The sequence below is a fragment of the Camelina sativa genome, chromosome 4 (genome assembly GCF_030686135.1).
Source record: "Camelina sativa cultivar CO46 ecotype springtype chromosome 4, ASM3068613v1".
NCBI lineage: Eukaryota > Viridiplantae > Streptophyta > Magnoliopsida > Brassicales > Brassicaceae > Camelina > Camelina sativa.
The window spans coordinates 5182021-5209112 of record NC_141883.1 but is presented as its reverse complement, the minus strand read 5'-3'; the positions used below and the strand labels follow the sequence as shown (position 1 = coordinate 5209112).

The following is a 27092-nucleotide window of genomic DNA, read 5'->3' as shown; positions in this document are numbered from 1 at the left end:
ATGAAGCATGTGATTCTCGTTTGTGGTAATTGGATCTTTGACAACAACAAATGGTTGTTTGTTGTTGATAATGAAAGGGTTTCACGAATTCTACAATGTAACGATCAAAGCAGATTTGATGATTGCATTGAAATGGTATATGAGGATTACAGGCTGGATAACAAGGTATTTGATGTTGTCTTGAGTTACAAGATCTCGAAGAAGTTATTGCAGGATTTACCCAGTGATACACCACCAGTTATTATCGATAATTCTCGTCAGTTGCACACTTTTCTGGGACAATTGGAAAGGGTTACAGGTCGACTTTGTGTTGAAGTGAAGAAGAAAATACAGACTGATTTGAATCACAAAGGTAAGAAACGAGGAAGAGATGAAAATGATCAGGTTGGAGAAGAGTATCTTGATATGGCCATCGACACAAATGAAGAAGAGATCGATGAAGATGATAGTAGATTTGATTATTGTGATGATTCTGACGGAACAAATTCTGATGATGAGAATTTTACCATGTATGGAATTCCACCAGAAGAAGAGGATCAACAATTGCCAATGAAGAACAGGAGTTCATCTTTTTATATTGAAGAAAATAAGGAACTTGTTGATGTCTCAAAGGTAGACTTGTCTTCTGTGAATTTGGTTGTTGGGCAAATGTATGATACAAAGGAGCACTTAGAAACACGGTTGAAGATACTAACCTTGGTACAAAGGTTTGATTATTTTGTTTACAAATCGAGACCAACACTATTGATTGTCAAGTGTTGGGTTAAAGGATGCAAGTGGAGGGTAAGAGCTGCAACAATAAATCACTTTCCAAAGTTTGAGGTCCGTGTGTTTATTTCAGCACATACATGTTCTGTAACAGAGCGCTCTACACGTGCCCGACAAGCAGATCATCATATTCTAGGAGAGTTCTACAAAGATTTTGTTGGTGGAGTTGGTCCCAAGGTACTGCCAATGCATGTTGCTGAAGCATTAAATAAACGCTTTCAAATCAAGGTATAATTTTTCTATTTATTTAGCATTATTTTGATTATTTTGTTTAGCTTTATCATTATTCCGTTTTTTTTTCACAACAATGAAAAAAAAATATTTGTTCATGATAGATGGATTATTGGAAAGCATATCGAACGTTAAGGCATGCTCGCGAGTTGGTCAGGGGTAGTCCAGAGAGTGGTTATGAGCAGCTTCCTACATATTTTTATATGATAAAAAGGGCAAATCCTGGAACTTTTACACAGCTTGATGTTGATGAAGCTCAAAGATTTAAGTACTGTTTTCTAGCATTTGGTGCAAGCATACAGGGATTTCCGTTTTTGAGGAAAATGGTTGTTGTGGATGGTACTTTTTTACAGGGAAAATACTTAGGGACACTACTGACAGCAACAGCTCAAGATGGCAATTTTCAGATTTTTCCAATTGCTTTCGCCGTGGTTGATACAGAGAATGATGAATCATGGGAATGGTTTTTCAAGCAACTCAGCTGTGTGATACCTGATGATGAAAGTCTTTCCATTATTTCTGATAGGCACAAATCAATTGGGAAAGCTATTAAAAAGGTTTATCCGAAGTCTAGTAGGGGAATATGCACATACCATATGTACAAGAATATTTTGGTTCAGTTTAAAGGTCGAGCAGAATTTGCTTTGGTTAAAAAGGCGGCAAATGCTTTTAGACTTATCGACTTTCAAACCACATTTGATCAGATAGAAGCCATGAATCCAGCACTACATGAGTACCTCGTAAGGGCTGATGTGCGTATGTGGACTCGTGTACATTTCCCAGGTGATAGGTACAACTTGCTTACAAGCAACATTGCAGAATCAATGAATAAGGTCATGTCACATGCTAGGAGCTTTCCTATTGTACAACTATTGGAAGAAATAAGGTCCATGATGACTAGGTGGTTTTCAGATAGAAGGACTGATGCATTGAAGATGACAACAGACTTGACTCGTGGTGTAGAGAAAATTCTCCAGGTCTGTTCGTTTTCATCCTTTCTTAGCAAGTGTGTATGTTATACAACTAAGTTTCTAATATAATGTCGTTATTATTTTATAGGGTCGTGTGGACTATGCTAAGTTACTTACTGTCCAAGATATCGATGCACACCAAGTACAAGTAACAAGTGGAACATCTCTGCATGTTGTCAATTTGAAAGATAAAAAGTGTACGTGTCGCCGGTTTGACTTGGAGAAACTCCCTTGTGCACATGCAATTGCGGCCGGTGAATTCAGAAACATTTCTCGCATTTCAATGAGTCATCCTTATTATCGGAAACACTACGTTTACACTTCCTACGAGAATGCCATCATGCCAAGGGAGCTTGATAAATCTGTTCTTGGACATGTGATAACGAAGGTATGTAGACCACCGATTCCAAAACAACAACCAGGTAGACCAAAGAATTCAAGAATCAAATCAGCATTGGAAATTGCAATGGAAAAGAAAAAGCCAAGAAAACAATACACATGTGGTAATTGCAACCAAGTAGGGCATAATCGCAAGACATGTACTCTATAATTTCCTAGTTTTTGTTATCTTCCCAAGTTCTCTTTATTTTTTTGTTGAAAATGACAATGCTTTCATTGACATAGAATTCTTTTTAGTTCAAAGTTCTTTTATATTCTCCACTTCTTTTGTTAGTAACAATTTAAAATTTAAAATGAGTATATTATCATCGTTCACGTTCAAATTCACATGCAAAAGAAGAGTAGTCTTCAAGTTATATTATCATCATTCACGTTCACATTCACATGCAAAAGAAGAATAGTCTACAATTATAATGTTATTACAAAACGTAAAGCAATGAAACAAAATAGTCTACAAGGACTCATCAACTAGGGAAGGGATGATAACAGCTCGAGGAGGTGAATCAGTCATATTAGGTGGTATGGCTAATTCTCTGACTTCATCGTATAATTCCGCTGCAAGCTTAATCCGAAGAGCCAACATGTTCTCATCGCAAAGCCCATCAAATGTTTTCCCAAGAGCTAAACATTCAATGTACTTAAGAGCATACACACCACAATCACCTGGATTTTCATTCCGAGGAACATTTTTCTTCACCCTTCTCAATTCCAACATTGCTCTGCTCTTTTTACGGTTTGTCTCAGGAATCATGTCACTTAACATCGCAGGAATCATTCGCCTTAAAGGCAAACATGCAATGGCCATTTGTTCGTCATTCACCAAGGTTGGTATGCTATCATAGATGTGAATCTTCTTACCTCGCAAGTCAATATCCAAAGCCACCCAATGGTTCCCATTGACAAAAAGACAAGCGTATAAGTTATCCACATCAATCCACCACTTCTTGTTCGTAGCTGACTCCTCAGGATATTCACCAAAAACGTGTTTCACATAGGAATCTCGAAACACAAAATTCTTAGGCCCCATATTAAACTGTATGTAGTCCTTCTTCAATGTAGTCATCAGATCTTGGTCTAAGAAAGCTATGCGCTTTTTAGGATACGGACAAGGCTCACGCATATATCTTCGCCGGAACATAGCCATTGCACAACCCATGTGCTACATTCAAAAAAATAAAAACTAGAATAAGCGAAAATATAGTATTGAATAAACGCCTATACTAAATTATCAAAAATAAACTTACATGTTCTGTCAACCATCCATAGTCATAGCTTGGCCAATGTTTCCTTGGAGTCATAATTTTCCAATAGAATCTCACAGCTGCGTTGCTGGTGCTAAGTGGCTCTTCCCTGTGAATATAAGAAAGAGTTAGTACATATATAGATAATGATAGTAACTTTTATAAACTATTCAGAGTTGTTGATGTATATACTTGTCAAGGCTGAGAAAATCCAGAAGTCTCTGATGTTTCTCATCATCTACAGGCTTAAGATGATCGCCTAACACATTATCACCCTCTGTAATGATCCGCTTGACTGTCGAGTTACCAAGGTAAGGATACTTCTGCGATTCTGCCAACTGGGGCACGCGTCTAGAAGTCTTCAAAGGTCCAGGTCCATCCAACTTCGTCAAAGCCTCTCCAAGGCGGTTTAATGTCACCTCAAGTTTTTTATGTACCAACTGATCCTCCTTGTTGGACCATGTATCTTCAGAACTGGAAGTTATTTTCAATTTAGCTTTCTGAACTTGGGTAGTGATATCCTCAACATCGTCAGAAGCAAGACCAGTAATCTTCTTTTTCTTGGAAGTTTCCTTCTTCCCAACCTTCACAGATTCCTTCCTCACCACCCTTTGAACTGGAAATTCATCTTGTGATGTCTGCTTCATCTCAACAATCCATGACTGCAACCGAACAGAACATTCCAAGGAGGTAAGAAAATCGAACATGAGAAGCAAAAACAATCCATGATATGTTTAAGAAAAAAACAAACAGAACATGAAAAGTTTTAAAAAAAACAGAACATGAGAAGTTAAAAAAAAAACAGAACATGAGAAGTTTTATAAATTCAGAACATGAGAAGTTTTAAAAAAACAGACCATGAGAAGTAAAAAAAAAAACAGAACATGAGAAGTTTAAAAAAAAACAGAACATGAGAAGTTTAAAAAAAACAGAACATGAGAAGTTTTATAAATTCAGAACATGAGAAGTAAAAAAATAAAACGACGTGGTCGAGTTTTTTAAAAAGAGAACATGAGAAGTTTTAGACAACAACAGAACATGAGAAGTAAAGGAAAATGTAACTTACAGGTGTTTTACTTGTTCCCTCATCATCGTTAATGGTGTACGAAGTGGCATCATTCCGTACATCAGCGTCTTTAGGCTCTTTTCTTTCTTTCTCCAATGCTTTAATCCTCTCACCCATCTCCTCTTTGAACACCGTCATTTTTTTTTTCAACGAATGTTTCAAATTTACTCTCCAAAGCATCTATTCGACTGTTGAGTGTTTTGCCCAAGTCAGAAATAGTCTCATTCATTTTCTCAATCGCCCTCCAAATATCCAAAGAAATTGACTTGTCATCCTTACCATCCTACAATAACATGTTCATTAATATCATAATAGAGAAGACAAAAAATGTTAATCAATTACGGTAAAGGAAAACGAAACCTTACCTCCATGTTGGTTACATTTTCTCCTTGTTCACATTTAGGATCACTATCTGTCAATCTTTTTTTCTTAAGATTGCACCCTCTGTTGTCATTCACCTTATCAGCTTCAGCACTTCTTTTCTTCTTTTTTGAACTTATACCAACTGTTTTGACACAACTCCAAGCATCTAGAGACAAACGGTTATGAATGAGATCTTTAAGTAGCTCGTCTAGGTGTAGATCTGTATGCTCATCTGTGTCAGACCATAGAGGATACATGTGAAACATGAACCATATGCCTAACACGAACCTACAAGCCATGAATAAAGTGATTAACACTGGTAATAACTTTGAATTCACACAAATTATTTGTTGATGTCAAAAGTATTTTTTTTTTAAAAGATAGTAACAAACTAGCACCACTACTAACCTGTCCATGCAACTTCTTCTCGTTTTGGATGAAGTTTGTGAAGTTGATACGTTTTCGAGATGATCGCCAATCAAGAAGTGGAACACCAGTGGTTTCTATCCTTCTAACCCCATAACTTTCTCCTATTCCAGTAACACTTTCATACAACCAAATTAACAAAGCATGAACACACCCGTGTATGGTGTATGAATCTCTGTCATAGTCAACCATCTTCACAGAATTCACTAGACTACTAAAAGCAACCCGACCCCATGGATGTTTTTCAAAAGCAACTGGATCTAAAACTCTCTTAGCGGTTGCCAACGGGATTCTAGATGTATGATGAATTCCATGTACGCATACTGACAACAAACATAACCTACCAACCATCATCCTCTTATCAAGATGCCATGTTTTGCTAGAATCAATAACCTTTACCAACTCACTCCACATAGGACCATCAAGGGTTGTTGGTATTTTCATTTCTTTCCAGAAATCATGGTGATCAACATCAAAGTTCTCTAAAAGGTCAAATGCATCACAATTTAACCTTGTTATCTCTGCAAACTCATTTAAAGAAAATCTAATTGGCCTATTATCGATCAAAGACCAAACCTCATGAATGTTGTTGATTCTCAGCTGATGTGTGAGTAGAAAGTGAACTCTCTGCGCAGCCCAGGTGTATTCCAATTCAGCAAACTTTATAAACACTCCAAGAGATGAGTCCTTGAGTTTATCCCACACGTCCACCCCTAATCCTTCTCTCAAAATTCCAATTTTGGACACAAAACAATTGTGGTTCATGCTCCTATGTTGGAGAGGCGATTTCCCTTCTTCATAAAGTAGAGGAGGATATTTGATGTTATTGCTTGAAGATGTCATTCCTAAACATACAAAAAAAAAGAATCAAATGTAACACAAAATTGTTAGATACTTCTAATCCAAAAAAAAAATCTCTCATTTATAGAAATCAAAGAGAAACTAATGAACACAACAATTAAGATAAAGCTAAATCATTCGCAAGTTCCTATTTAAGCACAATTCCTATTTAAGTAGCAAAGACGTTCACTGGTTTGCAATTTCAAAAAAGTATCAAACAATTTCAGAAGAAACACTGATGTACCATTGACGAACAGAGAGATTGGTGCAGGATTAATCTACAATTTTCAATTGTACTAAATCACTCTGACCAAACCAACTAAATATGATTAAACTATAATTTAACAAATTCGACAGTGCTAATAAATTATTAAGGGGAAGTTCCTAGTACTTTTTAATTCAATTTAACAGATTAATCGGGAAGAAATGTGATTTCATCTGAGTTTTTTGGAGAAATTAAGCCAAAAGGCAACAAAAGGAAAGCTTTTATACCTCAAAGGGTGTAACAATGGCGAGGGCTTCAAGAACACCGGCGCCGAATCCGAAAATCAACCACCACCGAAGCTACTAGGGTTCTTATTCCGCCGCCGGAATAAACAACCCACGACGACCGCTGTATCTGGCTAGAGCAGTGAACACTGGTGATTACACTTCTTATTCGCCGGCGAAGATGACAATAGATCGTGCTTCCGAAGCCACTAGGGTTCTTATTCCGCCGCCGGAATAAACGACCCACGACGACCGCTGTATCTGGCTAGAGCAGTGAACACCGGTGATTACACTTCTTATTCGCCGGCGAAGATGACAATAGATCGTGCTTTTCTCCCTGGACTGTAAAACCTGTTCTTTGCCGGCGGAAGAAACGAAGTTTCGGTTTGTACCAAAAAACACGATTATCCGGTTTTTTTTTCTACTTTTGACTTAACATTTTTTGTTTTTATTTTATCATTTAGTTAATTTTTATTTCCTATTCAATTTTAATTGGGCTTTTGGTAATTTAAACACAAAATTGTGTTATTCTAATTTTTCCCAAAGAGAGGGTGTCAAACGAGCAATTTTTTTTCAAAATTGTGTCAATCAGGTCTATTTTCACATTTTTTTTTTCTTTAGATTTCGGAAGACATCCTTATAATTTAGGAAAGTGTTCATAAAAATTCAAAAATCCCAAAAATAGTGACGAGCCCAAACCAGAAGATCTTCTCCCACTGTACTCTGCCTCATCAACACTATTACCTAACTCCATAACCAATGAAGTACAAGTCAAAGAGCACATTACCGTGGTTCACCAAGATTAAGAAAAAAATGATTAATCAATGTGAACTTGTCTATCGGTTATGTCACGGGACTCCAACATCATAACTTAACATACATAAAACCACACCGTGAGAAATAAATGATGTAAGAAGAAAACATTAATCTAAGCTGCAATTTAGTTCTGAAGGAGGTCATTAAAACAATTCTCATGACATAGTAGAGAAAATCAAAGATTCTAATTGTAGTGGTTGTGTATAAAATACAGACCTGAAAGAAAGCACCTTGATGAGTGTGAGCAGCTGAGATTCTACCAAAACCACCTCTGATAAAAATCACCAATGGAGACCTTGTCTTCACCGTTTCACCAGCTGAAAAGCAATTAGCTGTAACACACACAGAAAACACAAATCAACGACCATTCAAATCTAATAAACTAACAATTAAAATTATACCCTCACCACTATCCATAGAAAAGCTTAATACTTGACTTGTTTACTTGAAATGACCAACCATGAAAGATTTACTACTCTGCTCCGTTAACCAGACGATGTTCCTCTTCATCCGTCTATGTTTCATTTCTTCATCCCTAACGCCTTTTTCACTTTACTCGCAGTTGTATGACGTCAGAGATCTATGAAGTGTGTTGCCTTGGACATGAGCATCACCGTTGTTGTCGTGGACATGAGCATCATTGGATCCAGATACATTGATGGCCTTAGAACGGCCATTGTTGTCAATCTTGATCAGTAACTGGATAAATTCATCAACAACGAGGCTTCCAAAATCCTTAGATCTGATGGAGGACTGGTGATTGAAGAGTTTGTCTCCGCCGTTAAAACTCACCGGAGAAAATGGAGCACGAGGACGAAGACTATGGAGATTAGAAAATTAAAGAGGCCAAGAACGAAATTGCAAAGACATCACTAATTTTTGCATTTCTGTAATATAATTATATAAAATAAAAATAAGCTTAATATTAACAAATGCTACTTTCGAAAAATTTGAACGTGTGCTAGTTTTGGAAAAAAAAACTAAAATGGTGCTATCTAGGGATATTTCTTAATATTATTTTAGAAAAACTTTAAATTATTATTAAAACAATAGTTTTATTTCAAATACACAATTAAAAAAAACAATTGTGTTTACGAATCATGAACCAATTTTGTTTTCTCATATTTAATTGAACGACACCGGTTATGTTTTTGTGTTTTTCATTTATTCTTTATATTATTTCTCTTGTTCTTCATTATCAATTTTGTATGGTAGTTATCATCGTTACTTTCACCATACAATTATTCTTTATACTCTTTATACTCTTATAGTTCCTCCTTCTTTGTCCATTTCTTTGCTTTCTTCCATTAAATAATCATTCAAAATTTTATTATTTTAAAGTAGCACACAACTTACTTTTTGTTTTAAAGTACACACAACTTATTCTCAGCAAACTTCAAGACCAAAATCACTGCCTCTTTTCTCGTAAGATTTGTGCAATTATGAAGATTAACATAACCACCACATATACTTAGTTATTGATTGATACTTTCAGTCATATAATTAGTTTTAAATGAAATTTCTCAAACCAATAATAATATTTAGACTTTTTATAGAGTTTAAATATTTTTTATTATATATAATGTTTATTCTTAAAATAAAATTTCCTTACCATAATAATATAAACTTTATATATTTTCTTTTATTAGTTTCTGAGTTACCATAATCTTTACAAGGCTTTTTCGAGTTTTAATATAATTGACAAATATTAATATTATATTCAATATTAAATTGTCATTTTTTAAGAAATATCAAAACGAAGCAAATACTCAACACATTAATGCAATCCATATTTGATAGTGCACAAGCCCTTCATCATGAAACGTATGTAAGGCATGCTCGGGAAGAGGATCGGCCAACACGAATCAACCAATGAATTAACGACTATGCAACATTGTTTTTCGATCTCATGAAACCGCCCGTGAAAGATTCCCTTTACTTTACTAAAACATCCATGTGGTGCCTTTTTAACCACATTCCAACAATCGTCAGGATGCATCGGTTGAGCATTCGAACAAGACAAGGCCATCAACAGAACAACAACCATGAGCAAAGGAGTTGTCTTCATCGTCTTAGATGCAATTTTCTTTATGAAATTATTAAATAACTTAGTTTGTATCACTTAATGTTAATGATGCCTCATTTTTATAGGGGGTTCTTTACAATATTATTGCTAGATATTGACCAACTCAAATTGGTAAAATTTTAAATACATTTCACCTAGTTAAAACAAAAAAGAGCAAAAATCAATTTCAAGATTAATTTCTCTTGTATAAGATAACTAATGCTTTGAACCAAAATTTAGTTTGATTACTTGATTGTTTCTCTTGGATACGATAATTAAGTGCTTTAAACCATAGTATAGCAATTTTATTAATCAAAAAAAGATGAATGAATATAGTTTGTATCACTTATATAATGTCTGGTTTTTGTAAGGGTTTCTTTACAATATTATGGCTAGATATTGATCAACTCGAATATGTAATTTTCAATACATTTTACCTAGTTAAAAAAAAGATCAGAAATCAATGTAACATAGTAATTAATTACTACTCAATTTCAAGATTTTTTTAATTAGTTAATTAAGTGTTTTAAAACAAATTTATGTAGTTATATGTAAAATTTATTAAATCTAATTCATACCATATCTAGAAAAATAGTTTTGATTTTCTTATAGGTTTTTTTTTGAACAAACAGATATTATCATTCATTAACGAAAGAGTAACATACAAGGTAGATAGGATAGTTTAAAGGATAACAAATGAGGGGGCTTCCCAGAATTTAAAACATCAAAACAATAAATGTAGATAAGGGCAACATATATTAGGAGCTTGAGAGCTTGTAGATAGGGGCAACATATATTAGGAGCTTGAGAGCTATGGAACGAAGGCTTGATAGTGTTCTGGAACCTGTGAGATCAAGGCAATCTCCTGGAGAGAACAATGCTCATAGACCAGGTGAGTAGGGATGCAGCTCCGTGGACCCACTCAATAGTTAGATCAAATCTTGTACACCGGAGTCCTGCTTCGCGAGTCCATACAGAGTTACACATGGCGAAGCGTATTTTGGCGGCGACTCGCACAAAGACTCCTAAATCCATTTTGAGCCTTTTCTTTCCACTTCTTCCTTCAGTCGAGTATACCTTAATGCTTACTTGCTATATTCCCGCGTTTTTGCACCGCTCTCGCGCAACCTCGCCTTGCACTAGTATATAAAGGACATAGGTCTCTTCCACTCATTTCCAATTGGTTAAGTTGGAAGCCCATGAACACTCACATGACATCTTGATACACAAATTCAACATAATAATAAATAGATTCAATAGTGACCACCAGTCCCTGCAGCCAATTAGCTAGACCTAGGCTCGTGATTAGGAGAGCCATTTCGTCATTCAAAAAGAATTGTCAAGGTTTTGACTAGATACGAAATCACTGGTGCTTTATCTAGTAGTATTTTTATAGGGATTATTTCTGTCGTTGTAGAGAGTCGGAAAGAAAGAGGCAAATCAACAAGAGTCTCGTCGTTGGACCAACAATCGCCAGGATAAAATATGTTTGAGCGGGAGACTGATCACACCTGATCAGTGAAAAATTCTAACAAGTACTTGGAGGACTTTGGGGATGGCTGGCCTCTGTACTGAATCATATTTTGGATTACGGGGAACTCCTGTGTCATAGGAATAATAGGTGGGGACCTAGCCCCCGGTGACTGAGGGGAGTACGTCCTGGAAAGCGAATTCTTAAGCTTGGTATATGTCACTTCCTTGTCCTATTCTTTTAGTTTTAGTATGCATGGGGGAGTTGGATTTGAAACTTTTGAATGTCTTTTTTGTTTTAAGGAAAGCAGAAGAAACACAAACTGACCGGGCTAGCATATCCTTCCGCTTCAACCCAATCTTACTCGAACAACTAGTTATGTTTGTCGAGTGAATGATTTGACATTCGAGTTATTTTCACTGAATAACACTCGTATATATTGAGCTTCAGGTCAGAATCTGATTAATGCATTGTAACATCCACTGAATCAAAGAACCTACATGATAGTGCCAGTTACGCACATACTTTATGTGAGTCAAGCCAAAAAACACAAAAAAAAACTTGAGCATTCGGGATATCTTTTGGTCAGGCCCCGAACCCACCTATAAGATCCATATGATCATCAGGAAAGGTACGATCGATGAACAAGGAATCGATTTGTAGAGAATACCACGTAGGAGTGAAACTCCCCTACTCATCTATCTTCATTCTAAATGCGAACATTTCAATTGAGTGACTATAACTGAGCCAAAAGCTGGGTCCGCTCGTCGGAGCTTCTTTCAACTTCCGGGGGGATTAGCTTGAACCACTCCCAAGTGCCAAGAGAATCTCTATTGTTATAACCCGGGTTGCTTTCAGCCTAGCTTGCGTGTTAGTCTATTAAGATTTCCTCGCCTTCAGCCGAGCCTATGAGTCGCTGGCTCATTCTTCAACAGGCACGCAGTCAGTGAAACAACCCAACCTGTTTTTGTTAATAATAATAATATATAATTAAGCATCTCATACTACTTAATTAAACCAACCAAACCCAATTCATCAATAAACCAACAACAACCAATATGCACAGTGGAAACATACCAACAATTCAAAACCAACATATCATCAATACAATAACATTCCTAACCATTTTATCCAACAACCTAGGATAACTCTATCCAAGGTTCCAACATCAATAACACAACCATAACACAACAACTGAGACCCTAGATCATCCTCCTCTTCATCGCCATGATTCCACGTCTTGTACCTGCACACCACAAACAACAATTGAGATGCGTAAGTATTATCATAAATACTTAGTGAGGAAATCCCCCCATCTACTAGGCTATATACACAAGCAACTAGGACTCCAATGTTAAGCAACACAAACAACACAACAAACCAGGGAAACAAGGTCAGACAAGCTCGTGTGAGGAAACAACAGATCTACTATTTGGTTCACAGATGTTACAATCAGCACCAGGCCAAATCCTGAGTTCATGACATTCCATTCCTACCAAATCCACCTTTGTTCGAGTCGGTGAATGTAGTTTCATAACTCTTGTTCTCTAATTTAACTGGACTTGAAAGTGATGGATCAAGCCCCCTTTTTTCTTTGGTTGTGTCCAAGTGAAGTGAAACTCGGGAATGAAGCAGATAGGTCTCATTCGCCAGAAAGGAGGTAGAAAACAAAGTGGGCTGTAGTGATGTCAGCATTTGCACTAACTTACAAGACTGAAAATGCAAAGTAAACTAACGGAACAAGCGCCAAAGGAACCCCCTTCTAAAAGTCTGCTTCATCGTGTAGTCCATTCGGGATCTTTGACTCTTGGCTCCAAACTTCTCGCTCCCACCGGCTGGCTGATGGAGATATTCTTGTTACTTCGTCTGCCTCTTTGTTTGGAAGAAGCAGAAAATGAAGGAACCTTTGCTTTGAAAATGATTGTTCTAAAATGGTTATTCCTCACAATTTTGATATCGAAACCAAGCCTTTGCCTATAGGCTTTGGGATGAAAGCCAGCCCGAGGAAGGACCAAAGGTATCAGTCCTATATATCTAGGGATGAACCTCGGCGGTTGGCTACCGCATAGAATACAAAACGACATAGTAAACTCAACAAAACACTAGGAGAGTTCATTAGAACGTGGGTCTCCAAAACCCAATGTCGTAGGTTGCTTAGCCCGGACAGGGACAACCAAAGCAGGAACTTAGAGACACTTCTATTCTCGAAGCTGAGGTATATGAAGAATGGCCTTTTGGTCCTTTGGACCGTTAGCAAACCTTGCATAATATGAATTCCAAACATTAATGACCTTGATGGTGCACCTATTAGAATCAGAACAAACCAATTACCAAATCCAGCTATCATCGCATATCGATGGATCTTCCATGAGAAGGTCAAGGGGAGAGAGAATGTCCATTGTCTTGAAACAAAGACTGAGTGGTAAATGAACGACCAAAGCTGATATTTTTGGAAAAGCTTTGCCAAGGGATCGAGCAAGGTTTGTATTGCTCTGAAATTCGGCCACTACAATGGTGGTAATGATTCTATGTTTGGGTGAGGGTAGCTTGAAGAGGTTGCGGGAACCGCTACTTCTTTGAGCAGAGGTCATAATGCCGCTAGTCTTTAGGCTTAACTGAGGGGACTTCAAGAAGTTGATGTGTTGTAGAGTGGAAACCATAAACAGTAGGTGATGAAAAAAGAAGAGGCTTATGAAGCAGAGGTAACCCCCTCTCCATAGAGGTGGGATCATAAGGACAATCTTCAACAAGCTATCTCCTTCTAGAAGGTCATCCTTAAGTGACTCTAGTAACAAGGTTCTTAACATACTCTTAGACCAATTTAGCAACAGAGAGTGGTTAAGGTTCACTAGCAGTCTTCGGACTATCGGTATCCTTAAGCTAATCAACCATTGACTAGAAAGGGGAAGAGTGGATTTCAAACTAAGCCTAGTTACAAGTTGACACTGAAACAGTTGAGCTATTGGTGATATGTAAGATAAAATATTAGGAAATGCAAGCAATAAATATAATCTGATTGGCAGCTCATATTCACTAACAAAGAGCAGCATTGCAAACTTCCAAACACAGCTATTTAACTGGCCTTGACACAAAGAAGATTTAAGCACAACCAAAGTATCTAGGGATCTGCTACCGAGTGTAACTCGACTAGACCAAACAGGATACAAAGATACTAAACGATTTGGCCTTGCTATGAAGTTAAAAACAGAGGGTCTAAGGCTTTTCCAGGTCAGGAATGACTTATAGTTTATCTATAGTATCTTCCAGGGTTCCAAGATAAGAGTGGGGAATAAACCTGGGACAGAGGATTACCGAGAGAGAAGCAGAGGTCACCAAGAACGAATGTTTCTTCGTCAAGCGGTTCACCGGCGCCAGCGTCAAAACATAGATTCCGTCTAGCTGCAGCCAAGCAAAACACTTGGTTAGAGGATCTGGATCCGAGGAGCGGAAAGATGTTGAAGTTGACGACATGAGGAGGCGATAAGACAGACAGAAACTGGGCCTAGAGGGACACTCATGGATCTTTGGAACAGTAACATGTTACTTGATGTGATATATTACTCGAAGAGAGTTACCAGATGCGAAGGAGAGGATGGTGGTTGAAGTTGACGCATGGGCAGAGGTGAGATCTGGAATCTCAAAAGGCCTCCGATAAAGCTGAATCTGGAAACAAATAGATTACAGGGAAAGAGGAAGCCGTAGAGATGAAGAAAACAAGTCACAGCGACGCCGATCGGGCTCGGCGCCACCGGGGGAGGAAACTTCGGTGGTTGTGCCAAAGAGGAAAGACAGCTAGGGCGAACTCTTTTCGTATGTGTCGTGCTTGATTGTAAGTAAGTCCCTTGTAAGTTTTAAGAAATCATTTTTACATGGTATCAAAGCAATTGTTTGTGGCCTAGCAAGCATCAAAATCTGATTTGATGTATAGATGCATTTTTTACCTTAAGTAGAACAAAATAGGAAATAGTTATACTTATAGCCAATGATTTTGCCATGTCATACAATATTTTAAGGAAACTAAAAATTAAACAAATCAAATCTCTATACTATTAAAAGAGAAAAGAGAAGACGTTTAAGAAAATGTCTGAAATGTTGGTTTTATTTACTCTAATTATCACTCAACTATGCACAAAAGAGAAGGTTTATTGAAATTGGAATAGGTAATTTGGTCAAAATATTGGAGAAAATTGATTACCCGACCTGAATGAGGTAGGATATACACGTTTATTTGTTTGCATGGTGGGGAATCCACAACTTTTACCGTTAACTGGACTGATATAGAGCCCATTAATCTTATTTTAAAATATGGGCCTTCGTTTTTACAAACTTAATCAAATGCTTATTGTATCAATTTTGAAATGTTAGTTAAGCAGCTTGAAAGAAACTTTTATTAACTAAATTATACCAAATTTTAAGCAAATAAATCTTAATTTCTATTTTATAATCTTTTGAAATCGGAACATACCGTAATTTTAGCGGTATGCCGCGGAATTATTTTCTTAAACTAAAAATATTTGTGGATATTTTAAGTTAAATCTATAACACAGTTAAATTAAATTTTAACTTGTATTTTTTTGTTTGTTTTGTTTAGTGTAAAATTTTATAATTGTAATAGATTGTTAATTGTAAAATATAATTTGTAGGTTACGGCAAGATAATTTGTTTTGTACACTATCATAATTTAATCAGTTTAGTTAGATATATATAATATTCTAATATTAATAATGTTAATAAAATAATAAAATAGTGAATTATCCATGTAACACCAAGTTATAAAAAGTTTTAATTTTTTCAAATTAAAAATCGTATTAAACTAAAAAAAACTTTTAAATTTAGATGTCTAAAAAATCAAGCTTTCAACTCATTCGTAATTGGAAACTTTTAATTTTTTCTCTAATTTTTTTATTTGATGTAAAACGTTGTACATATATATTTTATTTTTATATATTAATTTTTTTTCTTTTTAAAAAAAAACTTAATAATATAAAAAATAATTATAATTTAAAAAATATTAATTAGTAAATTATTTTTAGTTCCTACTTTTTATTAGTACATATGTTTAAATTAACCGAAATTAATATTTTTCAGTCACTATTTTCGCAGTTCTAAACATCGTCGTTTACTCGAATACAACAAAAGTAAAGTAAACGAAAATAAAAAAATTAGTAAAGTATCCATTAGAAGAGAGAGAGGAAACAACATAATACGATGCTATAGCTAGAGCTTTCTCTCTCTCTTCTCTCTCCACATCTTTCAGAGAGAGAAAGCAATTTTAGAGTTTCCGGCAACGACTGGCTTTCTCAGCGGTGTTTATTTGGCTCATCTTCTGGCATCGCTTTCTCTCTCAGAGGCGTTGGCTGGCTTATCTTCCGGCATCGGTTGCTTTCTTAGAGGCGTTGGCTGGCTACGTTTAGCGGCGGTGGTTGGCTTATCTCCCGAAAGCAAGAGACTTACTTTCTTGTCCTGTCGGGCTTTAGTTTCGGCAAATCTCTGCTGCTTTTTTATCTTCTTTTGTTATGTTTTTTTTCTATCTTTTGTCAAAAGTTGAAGGGTAAAATCTCATATGGCGATGATAGATGGGGCGTTCGATTTCAAAGAATAAAGTCTCTAAAGGGGTTGTGCTCTGTTGGAGGAGTATCGAGCTTCGATTTCAAATTCTAAGTCAGAAGAAATCTCAAGATCTAGACAATCAATCAAGACTTAGAAGTTATGAACAGCGCAAGAAGATCTGAATTCGATGAAAAAAAAAATCTGATTTTATGGTATCGTGGAGAAGATTCTACAAAAAAAAAGAACTGAATGGTTTATCCTCAGTAGGAATCAGATGACATCAGTTGCTATTTTGAGAATCATTAAGTTTTTTTCATATGATTACCATATCATTCTGTCGTGTTTCCTCTTTGCCGGCGACTGATGAACACCGGCGTAACCAAGACGGTGATGAACAGCTGGACACATGTCGATGATGACGGCAAGCTTCCACGTTTAGAGCTGTGTGCGTTTTATTTATCTTAATTTTACAATCTGGGCCTGGGCTTTATGTTTGGTTTTTTTGCTTTATTAGACTTTTTTATTTTTTAGTTTGATTGTAGGGCTTTGACCTGTTTGTAATTTTGGCTTGATACTTTTGGCCTTATATTATAAATAAAAACAGTTGTGACGGCAAAAAAAAAAAAAAAAAAAAAAAAAACAGAGGAATCTAGGGTTTATGCGCAAAGATGGTAACAACGAGCAGCGATCAAATCCAAGATGGTTCCGATGAGCAATCGAAAAGATCGGAGATTTACACATACGAAGCACCATGGCAGATCTACGCAATGAACTGGAGCATTCGTCGAGACAAGAAGTATCGGCTCGCAATCACAAGCCTCATCGAGCAATATCCGAATCGCGTGGAGATTGTTCAGCTTGACGAATCAAATGGTGAGATTCGATCGGATCCGAATCTATGCTTCGAGCATCCGTACCCACCAACCAAAACCAGTTTCATCCCCGATAAAGAGTGTCAAAGACCCGATCTTTTAGCTACTTCTAGTGATTTCCTTCGTCTATGGCGGATCTCTGATGATGAGTCTCGTGTTGAGCTCAAGTCTTGTCTCAATAGTGATAAGAATAGTGAGTTTAGTGGTCCGATTACTTCTTTTGATTGGAATGAAGCTGAGCCTAGACGAATCGGTACTTCTAGTATTGATACCACTTGTACTATTTGGGATATAGAGCGTGAAGTTGTTGATACTCAGCTTATTGCTCATGATAAAGAGGTTTACGATATTGCTTGGGGTGGAGTTGGTGTTTTTGCCTCTGTTTCTGAAGATGGCTCTGTGAGAGTGTTCGATCTTCGTGACAAGGAGCATTCCACTATTATCTATGAGAGTAGTGGTGAGCCTAGTACTCCTTTGGTGCGTCTTAGTTGGAACAAGCAGGATCCGAGGTACATGGCTACTGTCATCATGGGCAGTGCTAAAGTTGTGGTCTTGGATATTCGCTTTCCGGCTCTTCCTGTCGTGGAGCTTCAGCGCCATCAGGCTAGTGTCAATGCTATAGCTTGGGCTCCTCATAGCTCCTCCCATATCTGCACTGCTGGTGATGATTCTCAGGCCTTGATTTGGGATATCTCTTCTATGGGACAGCATGTTGAAGGTGGTTTGGATCCCATTCTAGCTTACACTGCTGGTGCTGAGGTTGAGCAGCTGCAGTGGTCCTCTTCTCAGCCTGATTGGGTTGCTATTTCCTTCTCTAACAAGCTCCAGATTCTCAGGGTCTGATTATGCTTTTTTCCACCTTTCTGTTGAATGTAAAGACTCTTTGCTGTTTTTAATCAATATGATCCCTTTGATCTTTGTTTTAAGCCTCATTGAGTGCAAGGACTATGTATCTTCTTCAAATTGTGAAGCTTTGGATTTGGTTAGACGAATGGGAAGCTTGTTAGTTTTAAACAGAGAGCAAGTAGATTTTGATTAACATCAGCGTTCACTGGTGTATGGAATGTGTAGCTTTCTGTGGTAGTTGGTATAAGCTGTGTCTCCAATGTCCAGGTCATTTTTGCAATGATAATTTAACACTTGATGGGTATGTCGAACTGTGACATTAGGCATTAAACAGATAATGTAATCTTCATTACTTTACGTCAATACATGCATATAGACTCTCTGTTCGTATGAAAATGGCCACAATGGCTTCTGTTCGCATCTGTAGACTAGCAAACAAGTTCTTCTGTGGTTACTTACTACTAGCAAACAAGTTCTTCTGTGGTTACTTTTCTTTGTTTCAGACGGTATGCTGCAGACAAGATAATATATGAAGTAATATTATGGTTCACAATCATGTGATGGTTTTTATATTCATAGTAGACTCTTTAAGAACCGCTGTTGTAAATAGTCTGAACTTTGAAAGGCAAGAAAAATGGAGAGCAGCCTTATCCTCCTTATATAACCGTGACCACACACACATACACACAAATGAAGAAGCCCAAGTGAAAAGCCCAAAAAAATCAAAAATGAGGTGGAGGAGAGACATTGTGAATGTGTGATCATGGAAACGAGAGAGTGATAAAACCACAACCATAGAAATGAGTAAGAATGCTATCCAGAATCTAATCCTCTTTGCCTCCAAGTCATCAATTCTTTATCCTATATTACCACTCTCTCCTTCACCAATCCTTTTTACTCTCTGCTGCTACAACCTTAACTTGGATTCTTGTTTCTGGTCACCATGGCTTCCGTTGCTTTCTCTCTGCCCAAACCATCTCTTCAGGTACCTTCCTTCTCATTCTTCTTCTTTTTCTTCTTCTTTCTGGTTTCTCTTAAGTAAATGTTGTGTTTTTGTTTTCAGGGTTTCACTGAATTCTCAGGACTACGAAGCTCCTCTGCTTTTCTTCCCTTCGGCAAGAAACTTTCTTCCGATGAGTTCGTTTCCTTCGTATCCTTCCAGACTTCTGCAGTGAGTTCTCTGTTTTCCTCCAACATTGTCTATACCTTATGATCCAATATTATGTACTCTCTTTCTAGAGCCACCTCATCTCATTCCTCTCCACTGCTCATCAACTAAATGAAATGTTTGTATCGATAAATTTATGTGATCGGACTTTGGCTGTTTCTCGCTGTTTTGTGAAGTATTTTGGATGGTTGTGTACTTGTGTCACAGATGGGAAGCAGTGGTGGATACAGGAAAGGTGTGACTGAGGCCAAGCTTAAGGTGGCGATCAATGGATTCGGTAGGATCGGGAGGAACTTCTTGAGATGCTGGCATGGTCGCAAGGACTCTCCTCTTGATGTCATTGCCATTAATGACACTGGTGGCGTCAAGCAAGCCTCTCATCTCCTTAAATACGACTCTACTCTCGGAATCTTTGATGCTGATGTCAAACCTTCTGGAGAGACTGCAATCTCCGTTGATGGAAAGATCATCCAAGTTGTGTCTAACCGGAACCCGTCTCTTCTCCCCTGGAAGTAAGTCTAATAAAAACACGAGTCCTTAATCTGAAATCTAGATAAGTTAGTTTTTGAATTTGGCTTATGGATGGTTTGATATGTCTTAATTAGGGAGTTGGGAATTGACATTGTCATCGAAGGAACCGGAGTGTTTGTCGATAGAGAAGGAGCAGGGAAACACATTGAAGCTGGAGCAAAGAAGGTTATCATTACCGCTCCAGGCAAAGGAGATATTCCAACTTACGTTGTTGGTGTCAATGCAGATGCTTACAGTCATGATGAACCTATCATCAGCAATGCATCTTGCACTACTAACTGTCTTGCTCCTTTTGTCAAAGTTCTTGACCAGAAATTTGGTATGCAAGATATATAATTACGCTTTCGTTTTCGGTGTCATCTCTTAGGGAGCTCGGTTTCTAATGTGTTTGTTTGTAACATTTTCAGGTATCATAAAGGGTACAATGACAACAACTCACTCTTACACCGGTGACCAGAGGTTGCTAGACGCGAGTCACCGTGATCTAAGGAGAGCAAGAGCAGCTGCTTTAAACATTGTTCCCACATCTACAGGAGCAGCTAAAGCCGTGGCACTCGTGCTCCCTAACCTCAAAGGAAAACTCAACGGGATCGCTCTTCGTGTACCAACACCAAACGTATCAGTGGTTGATCTCGTTGTGCAGGTCTCAAAGAAGACTTTTGCTGAGGAAGTTAACGCTGCTTTCAGAGACTCCGCTGAGAAAGAGCTTAAAGGTATACTCGAAGTCTGCGATGAGCCACTTGTGTCCGTTGACTTCAGATGCTCTGATTATTCTACAACCATTGATTCATCTCTCACTATGGTTATGGGAGATGACATGGTTAAGGTGATTGCTTGGTATGATAATGAATGGGGTTACTCACAGAGGGTTGTTGACTTGGCTGACATTGTTGCCAACAACTGGAAGTGATTTTAGTAACCATTTGATTGAAATCGACTCTTGTTTCGTCATGTTTTCCCATTTTTTCTCTTCTCTTATATACATTATGATTCTCAAAATTTCGGGCAAGACTGTATAATTATAGCCATGAGTTATGGATTTGTAATAATGATAAACTCGAAAAAAAAAAAAAGATGTAATAGATATATTACCTGAAGCATTTTGGAAACATTCCCAGCACCATAGATTCTGTGGAGACATGCAAATTTTGCAGGATCGTTTGGAGGGAAATAAGGTGCGAAAATACAATCTTTTGGACATCTTCTTCTCAGATATTTGCAGGCAGCACATCTTTTTGGATTCATCACAGATCTTCTCAGAAAGAACACAAAGATTGTGAAATCTAGACAAAGGATTTGGCTATTTGTATCACTTTTCGTTTCCTTTCTTTTTTCCAATTACTCCAACGGCTACTTTCCAGTTTCTGAATGTTTAGGACATTTACTTAAGGTAACACTATTAATGTTGATTTCTCAAAGTGATTAATTACACTAATATTACCGTTGATGATATTACTGTTTAGGCAACATTAATGTTCGCTCCTCAAGAGAATGACTTGCACTAACTTATATTGAATTGATATAACAAACTTATGTTTACTGAAACCAAGACTACGTACCAAAATGCAAAATGTCTTCAAAATTGAGTATATTGAAGCTCAAATTTCTCATACATTTTTAACATAACTGTTCCAGAAAAAAACTTAACAGATAACATGGAAATGGACAATAATATAGAGAGAGAGAGGCAGAGTAAAACAAACAAAAGTTCTCAGTCTTTCTTTTTCTTCAAACTCCAAATCCTTCTTCTTCAGATCTTCTTATACTCCTCAGACTTAATCTGAATCTTCGTAAACTTCCCCATCTGATAATTCATCGAATGTCCTCATATCAAGCTGGTACCGCAACAATCCACCAATTCCACCAAAGCCTCTGCAAAATTGTGACCCTTCTTGGGACTTGTTAGTCACAAACTCAAGCGTACAACCAAAACGTTTATACTCATTAGAAAACCATTCAAGCAGAGGCATCTTCTCCTGAACTTCTAACTCCGCATTGGTCTCTGCATCATGAAAATTGCTTTGATTGTTCTCTTGATCTTTTCCCAAATGCTTAATCACAATTTCTCCAGTCGTGGTGTTCTTTAACTCATACCTATGGATATCCAGATTCTCCCACACTATCAGAGTTTCAACAGCACCCATTTCTAGAGCCTTTAAAGTATCATCAACACCGAAAACATATTTCCCAGTGTCTTGACTAATCTCCTCAAAGTACTTCCCAATCAATTTCTTTTCCTGTATGCACTTCACGTTAGATAGAATCTCAGCAGACAGGTCAATTGCTTGGTTGAAACCATTCTCTCCTCCGTAAGAAACATCAACCACATTCAGTGTCTTAGCTTGAAGACGAGGATCAAACAGTTCTGACTGACTTAACTCGGTCTTGAAATCCGCTGAACCAGCAAGTATGAGACCAGAGACATTGGGCTGACTCGTAGCTGGATTAATGTAAAACTGTGATATAAGATCCGGATCACTCCGCAATCTTATAAACAAACGGTGATCAAGAACTGATCAATAAGCGTTGGCGGAAGATGGATACGACGGTAAATGTGGTGGTGTTGCTTTGATTGACTCTCTCAATCTGTGGGCTTGATTGACTCTCTCAATCGGTGGAGAACTAGACTTGTTTGAATCACACAAACAATTCTAACCCTTTAATCTCAAGAATCAAATGAATCTCTCAAATGAAACTTAAAGACAAACTTGCTTAAACAAAGACACTCTTTGGATAAAACAAAACAAACTTGTATATTTCTTAGATGATTGAAAGGTGATTATTACAAAGGACGAAATGAGTTTTATATAGGGCTCTTACAAGAGTAGACTAACGTTCTAAAATGGTAGAAATAAGAAAGAAATCATACAATAAATGCAAACTAGCCTTGGGCAATAATGAAGAAATCCATCAAAATAGAGGAAGTGGTGTCTCCTTTGAATCTGGTAGGTTTAAGGGGATATGTGAGCTTCTCTGGAACATTCTGGTCGTCATTGAGGTGGCCCAAAACGCAGCACTCTTGGTGAGAAAGCTGCTGGATAGTTATTGCCCCAAGTGTGAATGCGGCTATATAAGGAAAGTGTGAGGACAAGGAGATCCGCCTGATCTGGTGCTTGCTGGTGCATGGAAAGATATTAGCTGACTCTCCTATATGGTTAGATGTGCCTCGTGAATGCTTAGATGTCTCTCCTGGTCGCCAAAGTCTGTTTTGCAAGTGATTAAAACAACTCCACTTCTCTGTATTTCCGTGATGACTTAGGTTTCTTAAATAAGTTGATTTGTAGCTTAAATCCTCCTGGTTTGTCTGATATGCTCCAAGAAAGGGACAAATGTCTTTGGTACGCTCGGGTTGGTTCTCTCCAAGAGTCTTGGTCGTCTTATTGGTGTCTCCTCCCTGATCCTTGGTTGATGATGACTTGATGTCCCCATCAAACTGAGTGGCAAGTTCCGCAGTTTTCCTCACATAGTTATGTCTCTTCTCCATCCTAAGACGAGCAAACCGGAGCGCAGACTGTCCTCCTCTTCCGTGCTTCTTAGGAAGATCGACAGTGAACTTGTGCAGAACCTCTCTTGTATTCCCACTCAAAGTACCAAACAAAGTTCCATTCCCATCCATAATAATGAAACCAAACTTGTCATCAGACTCTAAAAGCTCGTTCAAAGGCTCCGTGTGGAACTTATTGTCACACAAGTACAAGGAAGCATTGATGGGCTTGAAAGGCTCGAAATCAATCGTCACTTTCTTCTCTTTACCATCATCCGTAACAATGGTTCCAGTGTACAGAACAAGACCATTGGGAGGAACTTTGTTGTAGAGCTTCAATCTCTGTTGAGCGGAAGTAATAGCAGACAAAACAGATTGACGGTTCACACGACTCTTAATGTTTGAGGCGGTTCGATATTCATCAGAAAGCATCTTAGTTACACGAGCTACCTGATCTCTAGGAGGCATGATAAGAGAGATCATACTCGTTCCATTACCTCTAGCGGTTTCAAGACCCTTGATTAGCTTCTTAATCTTCCAAATCTCAATGTTCTTATCTGATTCTTGCTCTGCCATGTTCTTCCCCCCCCTTCAAGCTTAAGACACAGCGCGCGAATCAAAACTACTACTACAACAACAACAACAAAAATCGAAACTTTAAAGCTTGAAATTAACTAAACGAAGCAAAACGAGTTTCGATTGATCTAAGCAGACCCAGATTAAAATTGGAAGTAAAAATCGAAACTTTAACATGCCCAGATTGATTCAATACAAAGAGAGATCGAAAGCTCGAAGATTTACGTACCTGTGTATGTAAATCTCTCTTCTCTGTAAGCGATTCTCGCACCTTCTCGACCCAGAAATGAGTCTCCTTTTAGGGTTTTGTTTTTCACTGGTTTCAACTCCTTTTCACCGAACACGTGACTCTCACGTGAAGAGATATGAAAGTAAATCAGTCTTTTTTTTTTTAACGCGGGACGGACTTTTCTTGCTAAACACCAAAAATTACAGGCTTACAGCATTATATGTGGGCTTGGAATTAACGTTCAAAGCCCATTATAAACGGACAATTGTATTTTCTTGAACTGATATTTTGTTTTTTCCCTAATGCAAAATTAAATTTGCAATTTGGTAATATACTGATTTTATTTTTTTTCTTAGGAGAAGTGTAATTCCTATTTGGTACTATATATGATATTCACTCTGTTCCAAAAATGAGTGTCATTTTAGAGAAAAAAATTGCTTCGCAAAAAATGTCATTTTAGAGAAAAAAATTGTTTAACAAAAAGTGCCATTCTACATTTATAATGGGTTTTTATGCTAAATTTTTTAATTATCCCCTAAACCCAAAACTTATTTTATTAAATGTAAATTATTATTCACTTATTAAATAGGAAAAACACATATAATTTAAGTTTCTCTTAATTTGTGTGAAGTGTGTTAAAATGACATTCTTTCTGAAACAAAGAGAATACTAATTAGGATTGTCATTTCTTATACTTGTTATTCGTCCTTGATTCCTTATACAAATATACTGTAATATTTAAATGGTTTAGAAATTAAAACACTAGTCGATTAAAGTGTTAAATAACTGAACTTATATTTGAATAACATGTTGGATCTGGTAACCCCTAAGTTTTGAAATATATATGAGAAAAGATAAGAAATACTAAACGATGTCTTTTTTTGGGGGAACACTAAAGGATGTCTTACTTCACTATTTGTAGCTAAAATGGGCTTAAGGACAAACATGAATTTATATACTATTCCCATTGCATTGTACATTGTAAACCATCATAGGGATATAGAGAGGCTGAAAGAAACCAAAGGAAAGTTTCCCATCAGTCATCACCTGCATTGAAAGTTTAAGCTGTCTTTTTTTTTTTTTTTTTTTTTTTTTGGACAAACATATGCTTTGTTCCATTAACATAGAACACAACATACAACATAAGGATCATTGTTTAAGATACAACAAAGAAAAGCAGTGATGAAAGCCAATACAACAAAGAGATAGAGGTAGATAAAGGTCATCGAGATTGTAGACTTGAGAGCTATGAGCCAATTCCTTGCAAGGGATTTGGAACCTGTGAGGTCAAGAAATAATGATGCTTCTTCCATAAATACTTCGATGGATGAATAGATGGCCATTGTCTTGGATTGAAGACCAAACGACGTTGAGGAAGCTAAGGCTGAGAGCATCTTCAGAAAGAAGATGTCTACCCGAAGGAGGGTTTTGCCAAAGGTTTGTGCAAGGTTGTTAGCGGCTTTAGGTTCAGAGGAGAAACGCTTGAAGGTTTTGTGGTAACCCCCACTACAATGAGTTGGGATCATAATGCCACTAATCTCCAGGTTCTTAGGCGGAAACTTCAAAAAGTTGATGAGAAGCAGTTTATCGGGCTCAGGAATCAGGCGAGTTAATGGAGGGAACCTGAAGACACATCGGTAACCACAGTTCCGTATGGACTGGATCATAATGCCGATTGTATTCAAGCTGGTAACTCCAATGGCAGAGACCCTAGGTGATACTAACAACAGGTTGTCTAAAGAAATCTTTAACCAAACTAGCAACAATGGTAATTTACTAACCAAATGCAGTCTTCGAACAAAAGGTTTTATAAATCTACACAAAGATTGGCTAGAGTGGGAGAGATTTGAATTCCGATCGAACCTGGATACACGCGAGGAAAGTTCTTGTGGGACACCTTGTATTAATGGGCTCAAAAGCCTTAATGATCCGAGAATTGATGGGTCTGCTAAAGGAAACCCTAGTTTTCCGGTCGGATGCAGAGGATTGTGCAAGCGGTGGCCGGGTTCAAGCGACATCTGATTCAGGAGGTGGAACATCTCCGACGAAGGGGAGGATGCTGGGTGTGGGTTAATAGCAGAACTGAAGGCATCGAAAGAGAGCACATGGATCTTATGGTCTCTGGTACCCGAAGGCAAGACCAGGATGAGATGGCCGTCGTGTGCCGTCGATGACTCCACCAGGCAGGGCGCAGAAGAAGGTCCAAGAGGATATGCTCCTGCCATCGTCCATACCTGGTCTGAGATCTCTTCTTGGTGAGATGAGAGCCTAGATCTGAAGGTTGTTGGATCTTTGGATACCTTCTCCAGGAAAGAGGTGGGTAGCGAGTAAGAGCTGCGATACTCCAACCAAACGATGGCCTCCTTGGATTTATAATCGGCTATTTGGTGCATGTGGTTGGGGAGAGTTCGAGAGGGGTAAAAGAGATCGAAAGCTTAAATAAAATTAGGAAGAAGAAGAAACAGAGAGTGCAAGAAACAAGAGGGAGAGATCGGGTTATGTCCCGACGCCGGCAAAGTTTTCCTTCACCGGCGTCGGAGAAGAACTTTGTTGAAGATGTCTCGATTCTCGTGTCTGGGAGAATATCTCACATATATGTAAACTTGATTTACTTGTAAAAGTTTAAGCTGTCTACTTCTCCAAATTTTAGTAATACTAGCTAGTTGGAGATTTTAATTAAGGAATATTGA

At 37.5% G+C, this 27092-nt stretch overlaps 3 protein-coding genes and 2 pseudogenes across 6 annotated transcripts; 3 read left to right on the top strand and 2 right to left on the bottom strand.

The window, feature by feature from the left end:
• Positions 1 to 2520, top strand: LOC147945421 (uncharacterized). Its single transcript, XM_087509124.1, has 3 exons — positions 1 to 996; positions 1104 to 1976; positions 2059 to 2520. The coding sequence occupies exons 1-3, from the start codon at positions 1 to 3 to the stop codon at positions 2518 to 2520; spliced, it is 2331 nt and encodes a 776-aa protein (XP_087365250.1).
• A 178-nt stretch (positions 2521 to 2698) lies between these two features.
• On the bottom strand, positions 2699 to 8506 carry LOC147945420 (uncharacterized; annotated as a pseudogene). The gene is made up of 8 exons (XR_015596577.1): positions 8018 to 8506; positions 6798 to 7942; positions 5448 to 6310; positions 5042 to 5327; positions 4677 to 4959; positions 3803 to 4272; positions 3614 to 3719; positions 2699 to 3528 (listed from the first exon to the last, which is right to left on the bottom strand). The product of XR_015596577.1 is annotated as an uncharacterized LOC147945420 (transcript).
• A 7829-nt stretch (positions 8507 to 16335) lies between these two features.
• On the top strand, positions 16336 to 18582 carry LOC104783555 (WD repeat-containing protein LWD2 pseudogene; annotated as a pseudogene). The gene has a single exon (XR_015596579.1). The product of XR_015596579.1 is annotated as a WD repeat-containing protein LWD2 pseudogene (transcript).
• Positions 18583 to 19013: 431 nt separating this feature from the next.
• Positions 19014 to 21531, top strand: LOC104779875 (glyceraldehyde-3-phosphate dehydrogenase GAPA1, chloroplastic). The gene is made up of 5 exons (XM_010504295.3): positions 19014 to 19399; positions 19478 to 19585; positions 19790 to 20094; positions 20188 to 20432; positions 20521 to 21531. The coding sequence occupies exons 1-5, from the start codon at positions 19358 to 19360 to the stop codon at positions 21021 to 21023; spliced, it is 1203 nt and encodes a 400-aa protein (XP_010502597.2). The 5' UTR covers positions 19014 to 19357; the 3' UTR covers positions 21024 to 21531.
• Positions 21532 to 21802: 271 nt separating this feature from the next.
• On the bottom strand, positions 21803 to 24534 carry LOC104779873 (eukaryotic peptide chain release factor subunit 1-3). 2 transcript variants are annotated; one of them, XM_087509913.1, is made up of 4 exons: positions 24403 to 24534; positions 23548 to 24225; position 23257; positions 21803 to 22569 (listed from the first exon to the last, which is right to left on the bottom strand). In XM_087509913.1, exons 2-4 carry the CDS (start codon positions 24171 to 24173, stop codon positions 21889 to 21891), a joined length of 1308 nt encoding a protein of 435 aa, XP_087366039.1. In that variant the 5' UTR covers positions 24174 to 24225; positions 24403 to 24534; the 3' UTR covers positions 21803 to 21888. The 2 variants fall into 2 exon arrangements, with proteins under 2 accessions (XP_087366039.1, XP_010502595.2); XM_010504293.3 differs by lacking the exon at positions 21803 to 22569 and having other exon boundaries at positions 22848 to 24222; positions 24403 to 24529.
• Between the last annotated feature and the right edge of the window lie 2558 nt (positions 24535 to 27092).